Consider the following 14,098-nt stretch of genomic DNA (forward strand, 5'->3'; position numbering starts at 1 on the left):
CAAGTTTTGCTTTACAAAATGCTTTCATTTTTGGCGCCCTCAGTGGAACCAGTGAGCTTGTCAGGGGACCCTTTCATCATCAGGGTTGATTTGATCACAAAACACACATAGAACGATGAACGACTCAGTGTCTATCTCCTTCCTTCCTCCCGTTTCGCATTTGCTTTGTCAGCTCCAACACGGATGTAAACAATAACATGGCCTCACCGTGGATCCGTTTTCTCCTGTAGGCGTGTCCCCCACCGAGAGGATGAGAAACCTCAAGTCTCCGGTCCGATCGCCCATTCCAAAGCTGGGGAGCCCCATCCCCGGCTCCATGTCTGGGCTGCAGAAGCTGCCCCAGTGCACGCGCTGCTGTAACGGCATTGTGTAAGTATCATGTTATTGTTAGTAGTGTTAGTAGGACAAAGTTCAGCCAAGCGGTAAAGGTACAAGTTAACAGGAAGTACCACCACCTTCACCTTTAAAAGCCCAAAGTGTCCCCTATTCAGGCGTCAGGGAGTGAGGTTTACCGACGCACTTTACCCGCCCACACAGTGTGGGGCGGCCATTTGCCTCAAGCGGACAGTGTGAAAGTCAATCAGTTTGGAATTTGATCCTAAAAGCTCTCGAGCAAAAACATGCACGTCGACATGCACCGGCAGGCCGAGACGCCGGAGAGTTGAATGATGAAAGCGCACCGTCCAACACACACACACACACACACACACACACACACACAGCTGTGTCTTTTTAAAGCGGGCCCAGGTAAGCGCCGATGTCATTCATCACGAACAAGAAGCGTTGGAGGACACAAGGAGAGGCCAGCGCCTTCCTAAACCAATACCAACACAAAGCAGGCAGCACACCACGGAAAAGGAAAACGCGAGTCAAAGCCTCAGCAAGCACCGGCTGATTAGCCTGGACAATAAAGTATATTTATTGTATTCATCCGAGGTCTACTTCCTCCCGTTTGCAGTACTGTTTACTGTTTTTCTTACTCTTAAGAATACAAACGCAACTCCTGAACACAGGGAGTGGGTCACTCCACCCGCGGGAAGACCGAACCATTCATCCATCACATGGTCAAAAGTATGGAGACACCTTGCCATTCAATAACATGGGGAAGTGTCTGCATATTTATGACTGCTATATGTTTTTATCAATGTTCCACGGCTGGTCCGTATGTGAAGGAAACAGAAAGCTTGTTGCTATCCGACATCTCCTTGTTCATTAACGGTGGTGCTGTCGTTTTACAGTATATTTACACTCCTGACGCTTAGAGCCGAAAGACCATAAAACCGTTCCTTCCTGCTCGTGTAACATCCTAAAAAAACAGATAAGACTCCCTCATTTGTGGTCGCCCATCTTTCATCCCGTGTTTTTTATTTTGGCAGGGGCACCATCGTGAAGGCCCGGGACAAACTCTACCACCCCGAGTGCTTCGTGTGCGACGACTGCGGCACCAACCTCAAGCAGAGGGGGTACTTCTTCATCGAGGACAATCTGTACTGCGAGACCCACGCCAAGGCCCGCGTGCAGCCCCCGGAGGGCTACGACGTGGTGGCCGTCTACCCCAACTCCAAGGTGGAGATCGTCTGAGGTGGAAGGCAGGCAGAAGCATCTAAAGAAGGTTCTACTGAGCGTCGTCCTCGCTGGGCGCCGTCATGCAGGAATGCTCATCTTGGACCACTGGGATCTCTGTGGGACTGGGGGGTGAGGGGGTCCGTGATTAGCATTCCTGTAGTGAAGCGGCATCAGGCCATGACGCTCTTTCTGCTGCACGCTAACACTTCCTAGCTTCTTCTTGTCCTGTTGGTCGGCGCCGAAGCATCACTGGGAGCGGCGGTGGAATGTCAGCCCAGCTTGGCTGAACTTTAACCCGAGCTAAAGGGCTCCATATGCAACTATGCAACTATGCTAGCTCCACCTGGGCAAATGTAAACAAAACACTGCATTCCGCCGCATTTACCTTCTCTCTTTTTCCCTTCCATGTGAAAAGCTAGTCTGAATCATGCAGCTTAAAATCAGTCATTGAAGCGTACATAATATCCACACTTCCACTCCCACTGAAACACCCAGGCCCAACTTCCTCATCCGGTGGCCCGGAGAGCGGTTATTTTATTTACGAAGGCTTGCAACTTCGGAAGAAATGTTCTGTAATGATCAAATAACGTTATGTATTGTATTGAAATCACTATTAGAAGTATAAATACATTTTAGAACAATAAATATTCTACACTTTTTTAAATTAAAATAGAAAATATTTTTTTTTTAGAGATAACACTCAAATCTTTATTTGTCATATAAATTCTATAGCAATAAATTAGTTTTATATGAGTTACTTACAAATAAAATAAAATAATTATTATGAGGGAAATGCATAGAATCCGCAACATGAAATCATAGCAAATCTGTATTTTTAATCATTTTATTCATTAATTTATTTTTTATTTCACAAATAAAATGATTGTTATTGAGGAAATGCATCAAATGTGCAACAATTTTGGCCGGCTAATAAGTATTAATAATACCAGTAAATAATAAAAGCCTTATTTTCGGATAAATAAAAAAAAAACTGCAAGAGCGGTCCCTCCATAGGTGCTGCTGTTTTGGCTAGCAACAGATGTGCTTTTTGATGTGGGAGTTTATTTAGACACGGCATCTATTGGAGCGGAGGCCGCTATTTGAGGAAATACAGGACTGGCATTGTAAATAAGGAGATCTTCCATCTGGACCTTCACGTCCGGACTAGCGTCCATGCAAGCAAAAGGCCCAAGTGACATCATCACCGCTGCATGATGTCACCACCCTCGACAAAGGCTGATGACTTTCAACAACTTTATTTCTCCGTGTGTGCAATCGGTAATCTTGTAAATTGTAAATGTTGAACATATATATCGATATCGTCGCCACACCTGGCCGTCGCTGTTGTACAGAAACGTGTTGGCGAGGCGAATCGTGTGCGCCTTCTCTTTTTCCTCGTTCTTCCACATTAACTTATTGCTCTGCCAACGCTCTAGGCTTGGGTTGAGGATGTTGGGATTTGCTGACCCATAAAAGGAACAAGGTGCCTGACAGCGAGCGCACGGGCGGGTATTAAGTGCCGTGTGACCGCGGATTCTTCCCGGCGATGTTGTGCTCGTGTAAAGTGTTTGTGACAATCCTACACTCCATCAATCCAGCGTTTCCAGGTTTGGATAAGTTGTGATATCGTCTTTACAATGTGAATACTAACAATGCTTGGTGAACGCGGTGTCCCTCAGGGCTCCATCTTAGGTCCGCCTTTCATTTGCTGGTTGATGCGCTTACACTCTGAATGTTTTGAATTCTAGAAATGATTGTTTGCCAAATAAAATCAATATTTTCATTGAATGTGTGATTAATTTTTCAACTATTTTCATTATCCTATTTTAAATTTACCATATTTGAACATATGGTAAATATGCGGTGAGGGTACCTGCACTGGGATTTCAGTACGGGAAGGTAATCCCGTATTGAAAATCTGGAAGCTGGAACCTGGAATTCTTTTCGTGGGGTTAATCGAGGGCATCTCATCACACAGAAACACTTTTCCTTTTCCTTATGTTTGCAGCAGGCCCAGGTGTTTGGGGGGGTGGGGTGGGGGGGGGGCATGTTCATGGCACATGGCAACAATCGAAGCGTTCCTGTAACGAGAAGCAGGCGTCCGGAGGCGACCCGGCGCCTCATTAGGCCGTGTCGTGCGCTCAATGGCCGTTTGTTGCACAGCCCCGTTTGGGAAGGTTGCCAGATTTAAACGAGAGATTAAAAAACCCAAACAAGCTCCGACAAGTGGGAACGTGAGCTGATGATTTACTGGAAAAGTCACATGACTTGATGTGATCCTTTCATTTTGAAGACACTTGGGAGGAGACGGGTGGGCAAAGTGCAGGCCGTGGGCCACAGCTTGCTTTGCGGTCGCTCTGCTGCACGTTCTAAGAAATAATCAAATGAGCTAATTCTGCCATATTTATCGTGATGCTTTTGAGATTCCGTGATATTAGATCACGTCAGATTCATAGTAATATGCCTGAGCACATGGGTATCCAAAAGGTGGCTTGCAGCCCTTTACTGGCACATGGCACATTCTAAAAAGAGAAGTTCAGAAATAACAAAAGAGCAAAAATCATATTTCAAAAAAGAGAATAAAGTCAAAATACTAAGAGAAAAAGTTCTAACATGGTTATTTCTCAATAACCACATGATATTATTACTATTTTAATCACTTTGATTATACATATTTCAATGTAAATATACTTGCGACTATTTCCCACAATATTAATGACATTATGGGGACGCCCTGTCATGTGATACAATGAGAAAGTGTCTCCAAACTTTTTTGTGGTGCCGAACATGCAAACTGACTTTCAAATAACAGCTGGTGGAATAGAATGAACATTTAGTATTATGCATGTACAAATACTTGGTTGCCCGCTTAATCACCTGAGCTGATTGGTTAGACACAAGGAGAAGGGGCGGGGCTATTGGGGCCTATCCCACCTAAAGACGAAGTATTTGAATATGTTAAAGGTGTTCATATCCAGTAAATGTGAACGCAAACATCGACTCACGAGAACATGTGAAATTCACAAAATGCAGCTTTGGCACCACCGTGTGGTCAACAAGGGTCAGTGCAACATAGGGCGTCTCACCTTTTGTGGTAATTGCAGTTAAATAATCCAAAACCGCTCTTAAATCCTTCAATTTGCATTGTAAACAATCTCGTCTGCTTTCTGTGTTTTAACTCTTCTGGTGTGGTTTTTGTCATTAAGAACAACGATGTCGACACGTTCAAATATTAGGGGCTCAATTTAAAAATACCAGTTTTACAGTAAAACTAAAAAGAATATATGATTTCAGCCAAGAACACCGTACATAGTGAACAGTCCTCGTATCCATCCCTCTCATTGGACGTCCACTCGGACGCTATCGATCCATCGATCGTCCTCTCGTGGTGGACTGGACACGATGCCGGAAGCTGCCACTCAAACAACCTACACTTGCGAGTGTAAGCGAACGCCTCACAGTGTCCTATACATATATATATATATATCTGTGCCGCCCTCTAGTGGTGGCTTCCGCCGAGTGATCGTATAGGATGATGAAATGAGCGACCCTCCTGTGCGTACCTGAACGCCTCCCAGACGCGCCTGAGGCTGCTAGTGTGACGGACCTGAAGAACCAGCTCCCTTCCGACCTCCCCCCCCCCCCCCTTCCTCTTCTGCTCTCTATCGACCAGACCGACCGACTTGCGAGGACGGGCCGCCCCGCCGACTCTTTTGATGAGTCAGCACTTCCAACTGACAAAGGGAAACTCCCTCACACGCCAACTTGTTTTCTCGCTTCTACGTCCTCTCTCCCGGGGTCCTTGTCGCCCCCCCCCACCCTTACCCCCCACGGCTGACACGCACATGGACCTCAGGTGAACTCCGGCAGGTTTTGGGCCATGCTGGTGGGCAACAGGGCGTTTTTACGCACATTGACTTCCAAAGCCGTTTGCTTAAAGATGGTCTTTTGGGGAGGGGGGGCATGACAAGCTTTGTTTCTAGAGGAGGACGGTAAAGGACAAGCATGCAGACTTACCCGGAAAGCATCGCCTTTCTGGGGCAGTTTGGCCGCTTCCAGCAGATGGTCTTCTTCCTGCTGTGCATCAGCATCGTCCCCAACGGCTTCGGCGCCTTCACGCTGGTCTTCTTGGCGGACACGCCGAGTCACCGCTGCCGGGTTCCGGACGTCAACCTCACCGACGACTGGCTCGACGCCGTCATCCCGGTCCGGGTGAGTCGAGACGCAGCATTGAACCCGTAAAGCGACTTCCGGGAACTACATCCATCACCCCGACTGATGCGTCCCTTCCCCAAAAGTCCGGATGACTGTATAGACGCCAAAACACAGCCGAATTAAGTGAAACAGGGGACATTTACAAAACAACCACCCGATCGGCGTGTTTGAACACATTTGCATGGAAAGAGCGTAATGTTTGCGTTTTTAAACGGAATTTGGCAGAGAGTTAGCGCTCCGGGCCACTTTGTGAAACAAATAACAAGCAGGGGGATTCTTTGGAGCCTCGTTAGGCAGGGTAAGACATAAGGCCAAAACATGTTTGGATCTGCTTCACAAGTACATGACAGTGCCGGAATAGTGGCAGAACAGCGCCCCCTGGATGCACAAAAAAGAAACAAATCCAAAGAGGCATATGGAATTGATTTCCTGCCTGTTTTTGATTCAAGAACAAACCGAGATGACCTTCCCGGGCCGATGTGAGGAGAAGTTAAGAAGTTAAGAAGTTAAACTGTAATACAAAGTGAATAAAGCCATTTGGATTCATGCTTGGCGTTAGCAGCGCTTCACAGCATGGTGGTGCTGGGGGTCCAAACAAACGCTTCCAGGCCAGGCCCGCATGGTCAAATAGGATGCGACTTACACACCAGCTGAAACTATTATTATTCATATCAACTTCACAGTTTTAACTTTTTCATTTTTGATTAAATTCTAGTAGAATCATTTCAGATTTTGTCATTTTTGATACAAGTGTTTTTGTTTTTTTTCAAATGTGCTGCAGGCCAATAAAAAAAACGAAAAAAGACTCCACGTCATGTAGCTCAATAACAAGCGTTAGGCTCCATTTTAAGGCTGTAAAACCCATAACAATAGACTTTATATTATTTTCTCAGACAGGCAATAAGATTTTCTTTGATTTTAAACACTCAGAGTTCACATTTTGTTTGAATTTTAATGATCTGCTAGCTTGAAGTTAGAAGTTATGAAGCGACTCAAGGCGAGGTGGCGCTGCACGCGTCTTCAACATGACTATACAACACCCTCTACTGGTAGCAGTAGTAAATACAACAACAGAACACTGATGGATCTCTCAAATACACCACAAGGAGGCAGAACACAATGTACTCTATAATAAGCTGTTAAAAGTACATTCAAATTGCAGTCTAAAAGCCCTGAAACAGCCAATCCATGAAAGGTGAACCACAATGTAGCGAGGGAACACGATACATCGAAAGGTGAACCACAATGTAGCGAGGGAACACGATACATTGTTGCCATGCGTGCTAACCTTGTCTCCGTGTGGCATGGAGGTGGTCAACGGCAACCCGGTGCGCAGCAGCTGCACCAGGTACCGCCTGGATGTGGTCCGGAACCTGTCGGATCAGGGGTACAGTCCGGATCAGGATGTGAACCTCACCGCCCTGGAGGAGGAGACGTGCAAGGACGGCTGGATCTACAGCAAGGACATCTACCAGTCCACCATTGTCACCGAGGTAAGAATGGCTTCGCAACATAGAATTGGGTGGGTGTGTCCGTTGGGGCAGATGCAGACCAAAGTCTGGAGAACCCATTCTGTCAAACCAAAAGAGGTAATTGGGCGGTGTGTTGCCGTTTTAGGAATATTGCCTATTTGGAACGGGTCCCATGTTTCATTCCTTTGCTACCAAATCCAAATTGCACATACGAGACCAGGGGTGTCCAAAGCCTGCAGTTGTTGGTATTTTATTGGCCCACGGCAGCGATTATGGAAATGACAGTAGAGTAAAGTGGTCAAGTTGTAATAAAAAAAGGACTTTTTCGTTGGAATGTTATGACAAATCAAACCAAACAACAAGTAAAGCTGTAAAAGTTCTAGTCTTATGATAATAAAGTCAAAATATTATGGGATCATCTGTTTTTAAAAAGCAGCAGAACAAGAAAAAACAGCTGTCAATTTTTTTTTAGTTCAGAATGAACTTGCAATATCATGAGGAAAATAATGTTATTTTATTGGCATAAAGATGAAATACTAGCAATACTAGCAATACTAGCAATACTAGTCACCGTCACAGCCCCAGCGCCAGGCTTTGATGGATGAGTGTGATGAGTCGCCAGCAGTGTTACTTTCTTTTGTCGTTATTTTGAAGACACATCACAAACAGCAACGAGACTTACCCTGGTTTACGTCCGTCTTTCAGTTCGACCTGGTGTGCGGCGACAAGTGGAAGAAACCGTTCACCACCACCATCTTTTTCGTGGGGATTCTGGTCGGATCCTTCTTCGCTGGACAGCTCTCAGACAAGTACTGCAAAAATAAACAAATACATACCATAAACCATTATAATAATCAATAATGATATAGTGTCACTACTCTAGAATTACTTTGATAATGATATAGGTACTAGGGAGTACCTCAGGGCTCTATCCTGAGTCCAGTTCTATTGTTGTTCCTCCTGCTCCAGTTTATGCAAGGATGGTTTGGAGGATACGACATGGTTTTTCAGATGTCGTAGCGCAACAGAAAGTGGTTCTAAAGAGTTAAGTCAGGGAATATGCTTTCCATACTTCTATGTTTACACATTGACATATTTCTATGTAAGCTGTTAAGTACACAAGCATTTGTCCTACAGGTGCGGCAGGAAACCCATCCTCTTCGCCACACTGGCTCTCCAGACCATCTTCACCTTCATTCAGGTCTTCTCCGTGTCCTGGTCGATGTTCACCGTCCTCCTGGTCATCAACGGCCTGGGACAGATGTCCAACTACATGGCTGCTCTGGTGCTAGGTAGCCTGCCTCTGGCGTCCTACTCTGGCCGACGTTTCCCCACGCCTGCGCTTGATGTTTGTGTGCAGGAGCAGAGATCCTGACGGGCAACGTCCGCCTGCTGTATTCGTCCCTGGGTACTTGTTTTGGTTTTGCCGCAGGCTACATGCTGCTGCCTCTGTGTGCGTACTTTGTGAGGGACTGGAAGTCGCTCTTGCTGGTGTTGTCCGTGCCCTGCGTGGCCTTCTTGCCCTTCTGGTGGTGAGTGAATCTTTGATGAGTTTCTGGGCGATCCGAGGTCGGCCCGAGCTTCTGTTTCCCTCCGTGCGGATGCAGGTTCATCCCAGAGTCTCCCCGGTGGCTTCTCTGCCAGGACCGAGTGGAGGAGGCGGAGGACATCATGAGGAAGGCGGCCAAGATAAATAAAGTCCAGGCTCCTGGTGCCATCTTTCAGGGCTACAATGTAAGAGGACGCCCATCTATGCTGGAATGCAGGAAGTGGTCACACCCGCTTCCATTTTGCAGGGGGCAAGGGCCAAGACGGACCCTAAGGAACCCCACAGCATCTTGGACCTGGTGAGGAATGTCAACATCGCTGCCATGACTGTCGTTCTCTGCTACGTGGCGTGAGTACACAAACTTTAAAGTCATGTATTTGCAAGGGTATTTTGAGTGGTTGTTGATTTCTGGGAATGGTTGTTTGTCTATATGTGCCATGGGATTGGATAAGCGGCATAGAAAATGGATGACGTCACATGACTACGTTCCCACTTCCCTGTCCTAGTTTCACCATGTCGGCGGGATACTACGGCATCTCCTTCAACACGACGCAGCTCCACGACAACACCTACGTCAGCTGCTTCATCTCGGCCGTGGTGGAGCTGCCGGCGTACGTCTCCAGCTGGCTGGCGCTGCGTTACATCCCGCGGAGGCTGTCGGTCATCGGCACCTTGGTGTTCGCCGCCATTCCGCTGTACCTCATGCAGCTGGTGCCCGAAGGTAAAGCAAGAGTTGGGCGTTGGGAAACTGGGGGGAAATTTGGACAGATAAATAAATCACGTGGCCCGGCACAAAAGCATCATTTAAGGAGAAAAAGTTGTCATTTTAGGACCAAAATAAATGATTTTTGTATGAGGAAGTTGAAATATCCAAGAAAAAAGGCATGTTTGAGGTTTGCAATACTGTATTACAAGAAACAACAAATAAAGTTGACTTTTTTCAGGAAATTAGAAAAAGAATAAAAATCCAAAAGTACTTATTTGCCCCCCCCCACTGCTACCCCAATTGTGGTCAATTAGTAAATGTTCTAGCACCGTGGCGAGAGTGCTTGTTCAATTCCTCTTTTCAGCTCAAACCACCAATTTCATCTTTCATTTTACGTTTTCAAATCCAAATTAGATTTTCAAAGCGTTTTGTTTTTATTTATTTACTCATCTAATTATGAGAAGAAAGTGTACAAGCAAAAAGCTGAAATCGTTGATCATTGACTAGAGTCCCAAATATCAACTGGGATAAAGAAAAACTATTTTTTTTGTCAAGAAAAACTAATATTTGACTACATTTTTGGACAATTTTGTGGCAATATTCAAAATAACTACAGCTCTGGATGGAAGCCATTGTGTGGTCATAGATATGGTCATACCTTTTTAATAGTTAGCCTATTTTGATATATGTACACTCCATAGGAATATACTACATGTATGCTAATGTCAGCAGCTATGAAACGTTTACCGTGTAGCTTCCACAGAGAGCGCCCCCCCCCCAACTCCATGGTCATAAGCTACGGGGACGAGGACAGCGTTCATATTGCGACACATTGAGTCATCCTGTTCTTTTTGCAGGTTACTTCGGCCTCTCTCTCTTGTTGGAGATGGTGGGCAAATACGCCATCACCATGGGTTTCGGCCTGATGTTCGCCTACACCACCGAGCTCTACCCGACGGCGCTGCGGAACACGGCGGCCGGGATCTGCAACACTGTGGCACGGCTGGGAAGCTGCATCACACCTTACCTGCTGGAGCTGGGTTGAGTCCAGGGGCTTTTTTGCTTTCCAAGCAGAGGAAATAGAGAGAAAGAAATTAAAACATATTCAATATGAAGAGAAAAAAGTAACATTATGCAGAAAAAACAATGTCAATTTAGTTGCATCGAGTTGAACTATTCAAGAAAAGTTTACCCCCCCACCCCCCTACATAAAATGGTCTGTGTCAACTGTCACCTGTGGTCCACACAGGGTCCTACTCCAGGTTCCTGCCGTACATCATCTTGGGGAGTCTGGCCATTTTAGCTGCCTTTGCCACAATTTTCCTCCCAGAGAGTTTCGGGCGCCCTCTGCCCGACACCATGCAGGACATGCGCAGGAGAGAGCGGTGCGTCACCTTGAAAGGAGAAGTGCACTCTTTAAAAACATTCTCCCCATCGGCTATTAAAACGCTTCACATAGCAACACAGCACAGAAAAGAGAACGACATCCAGCACGTCTTCATGGCGTCAACATCCCACAAAGTGCACTTTTCCCTGAAGTCTTCTATATGTAAAAAGTCCTTTGCATTTATTTGCACATTGAAATCCATGATAATGATCACGACCGTGTCTTCCTTGCAGCATCAACTGTCCCTGCCTTCCAAAAGCCGAGACTCCTGTGACTGTGGTACTCATGGACAACCCCAAAGCATAACGTATACTGCATGGAACTACTCTACTCAGGGTGTCACTAATGGTGCCACGTAATCATGGTCCGGTACGTACATGTGCCTTGCTTTTAGGGTCAAGTGGGGTCCTTTTTGGGTATAGTAAGAGAACAAAACAGCAAAACATGAAACCATAGTTTACATTTGTAAACATGCTTCTATGAATGAAAGCCAACCCGGGAAAACATTACAGAACCGTTCAGTTCAATACTTGAGCCTTTTTAATAAAAAGGAATGAATGCGCTGCAGCCATACCTGCTGTGCATTCATACAACACTTTTTACAGCACTTTTGGAAGTGGCAATAAAGATAATTAATCATCATCATCAAATGTTCAACAGCATTTCGGTTTCACCACCACACGTGTTGTTGTGGTGAAGTTCATAGTTGTCATGTTCGCACGGGATGAATATGAACATGTCACCATTTCAATTTTCAACTTGTTCAAAGTTGAATGATAGAGAGAATGAAAGATTGACCTTGTTTTTAACCACAACTATGACATCCGTCACCACAATATTGCAAGTGGTTTTCTTTATTTATGCTTTTTAGCAGTGCATGTTTATTTCTTCACACCCTGCAAAGAACAAACAACAAATTATTATATTGCTATTTTAGCAAAAAACAAACCAATCCTAAGTAAGTGTAGAAAAACAGCCGCTACAAATGCACTGAGGACTTCTATCGTATGAATCACATTGTCCCATATTGGATGCACTTCGCTCTATCATAGCGTTTCAATACATATTACCTCATAAGTCCTTTGAAATTTGGATAATAATGTTTAAAACTAAAGTCGAGCCCCAACAATGAGAGCGATACCGCATGTCTATATACGTATATAGCCTGTAGATGTAGACTATACTATATAGACTATAGAATGACTTTTGGGTTAGAGTGTCTGTCCATTCATGGCCCTGTATGGAACGGTTCAGATGCGTCTATTGTTGCACCCCTAACCACATGACTATAGCCCTTGGGTCTCGCCCGCTTTCTCTCCACTGGGCGAACCCCAGCCAACGAACGAGTGAAAGGAAGGTTACAAGTAAACTATCGTTTTACGCCAATCCATCAGGAATGCACAACCACGCCACTACAGCATGCTGAAATAATCACGATTAGCCCGATTAGCCTATATAGTCGGGCTAAGGCTGGTCGCCCGGCTGGTGCCCGACCAGCAGCACTACACACCTCCCATGTTTACAAATGTTTTCCCGTCTTCTGACATTCCATGCAGGTAAAGCTGTATTATATGTACGTAGTATGTGCTGAAGGTCCTTTTTCAGGTGATTTATGGCTTCATGCGCACAAAGACAATGTTGATGAAATATTATGGATGCTCATCATAATGGTCATGGTTTGGTTCAATGGTTTTTTTTTGCAACTCTCAGTGTTTATGTGGGCTTTTCATACCAAGTGTACTATGTATGTATGTATGCAGTATATATTTTTTACAGGTTCAAAACGCAAGACAATCTCTCAACGGACAACGTCTTTACTACATTTTGTTCAGGTGCTGAAAGCCTTAAGCAATCAATCATCAGGGTAATAGAAAGTAAATATAGTATATAGCGTATACTGTGTGCATCAAAGATGCGTGTAAGCTTCCTCTTTCCCAATTACATTGGAAATGAAAATTAAAAAGAAACATTGTGTTCGCCATTGTGGCTTCTCTTTTATTATTTTACATTTTTGGTGGGACATAGGGAGGACCCAAGGATCAGGGCAGGACAATGTGTAATAAAGGTGGGACATACGTAGGACCCAAGGATCAGGGCAAGACGAGGGTGTAATAGTGGTGGGACATAGGTAGGACCCAAGGATCAGGGCAGGACAATGTGTAATAAAGGTGGGACATACGTAGGACCCAAGGATCAGGGCAAGACGAGGGTGTAATAGTGGTGGGACATAGGTAGGACCCAAGGATCAGGGCAGGACAATGTGTAATAGTGGTGGGACATAGGTAGGACCCAAGGATCAGGGCAGGACAATGTGTAATAGTGGTGGGACATAGGTAGGACCCAAGGATCAGGGCAGGACAATGTGTAATAGTGGTGGGACATAGGTAGGACCCAAGGATCAGGGCAGGACAATGTGTAATAGTGGTGGGACATAGGTAGGACCCAAGGATCAGGGCAAGACGAGGGTGTAGTAGTAGTGGGACATAGGTAGGCCCAAGGATCACAGCTGACACTAAAACCAAACCACATGGTGGGCGGAGGGGTGTTTTGAGGATTCACTGACCGGTTATAAAAAGGCTGCTTGTCTTCATTTGCCGGCAACAAAGAAGCCACATGAACTAGATGAGGTGTGCAGAGACAGAAAGGAGAAAAACAAACCTCCTGATAAGCTGAGCAGAGAGGAGGGTTGGACCGGGTTGCACCATGAGGGACTAGGATACCAGCGTGGCCTTCCTAGGACATGTCATGCAACGCAGGTGTAAGCAAGTCATTTTGCCACTACAGCCCTCACAATAAAACACCAAAAAAACGCCAACAGCGTTCCATTAACATACCTGACTTGTATATTCACCAATCTACAACCAGATTATTATTCTAGCAGCTAATACGGAAAACTATTTTTATCTGGCGGACTAACACGATGCGTCGCTGAGCATCACTAAGCGTAACATCGCTAAACGTCGTTAAGCGTAACGTCGCTAAGCGTCACTAAGTGTAACGTCGCTAAGTGTAACGTCGCTAAGCATCGCTAAGCATCGCTAAGTGTCGCTAAGCGTAACGTCGCTAAGCGTAACGTCGCTAAGCGTCGCTAAGCGTCCATAGCGCTCCATTTAGCTATCAAGACTCAACAAGATGCTGGTTCGCCATCAGCATTTTTTACCTGAGGACTGGAGCACGCACTCCGCTGCATTAAAAATGTTTCT

At 45.5% G+C, this 14,098-nt stretch overlaps 2 protein-coding genes and 1 long non-coding RNA gene across 3 annotated transcripts in view; 2 read left to right on the plus strand and 1 right to left on the minus strand.

The window, feature by feature from the left end:
• Positions 1-2,016, plus strand: part of pdlim4 (PDZ and LIM domain 4) — a 27,304-nt gene extending 25,288 nt beyond the window's left edge. Inside the window, exons 6-7 of the mRNA XM_058086677.2 lie at positions 231-369; positions 1,377-2,016. Of these exons, the coding sequence (XP_057942660.2) occupies positions 231-369; positions 1,377-1,581 (344 nt within the window). The 3' untranslated portion in view covers positions 1,582-2,016. The remainder of the gene's footprint in view (positions 1-230; positions 370-1,376) is intronic.
• On the minus strand, positions 1,480-10,569 carry LOC144894557 (uncharacterized). Its single transcript, XR_013625182.1, has 6 exons — positions 10,536-10,569; positions 9,376-9,550; positions 7,936-8,065; positions 7,070-7,353; positions 5,584-5,873; positions 1,480-1,688 (listed from the first exon to the last, which is right to left on the minus strand). It is a non-coding gene; the product is annotated as an uncharacterized LOC144894557 (long non-coding RNA).
• LOC131138070 (solute carrier family 22 member 4-like) lies at positions 5,381-12,870 on the plus strand. Its single transcript, XM_058086660.2, has 11 exons — positions 5,381-5,778; positions 7,092-7,274; positions 7,959-8,062; positions 8,391-8,545; positions 8,614-8,785; positions 8,861-8,987; positions 9,050-9,150; positions 9,309-9,523; positions 10,366-10,548; positions 10,758-10,893; positions 11,129-12,870. The coding sequence occupies exons 1-11, from the start codon at positions 5,572-5,574 to the stop codon at positions 11,199-11,201; spliced, it is 1,656 nt and encodes a 551-aa protein (XP_057942643.2). The 5' UTR covers positions 5,381-5,571; the 3' UTR covers positions 11,202-12,870.
• Positions 12,871-14,098: the final 1,228 nt, after the last annotated feature.

This window comes from Doryrhamphus excisus, linkage group LG21, assembly GCF_037039965.1.
Source record: "Doryrhamphus excisus strain RoL-2023G ecotype Guam linkage group LG21, RoL_Dexc_Guam_v1.1, whole genome shotgun sequence".
Taxonomy (NCBI): domain Eukaryota; kingdom Metazoa; phylum Chordata; class Actinopteri; order Syngnathiformes; family Syngnathidae; genus Doryrhamphus; species Doryrhamphus excisus.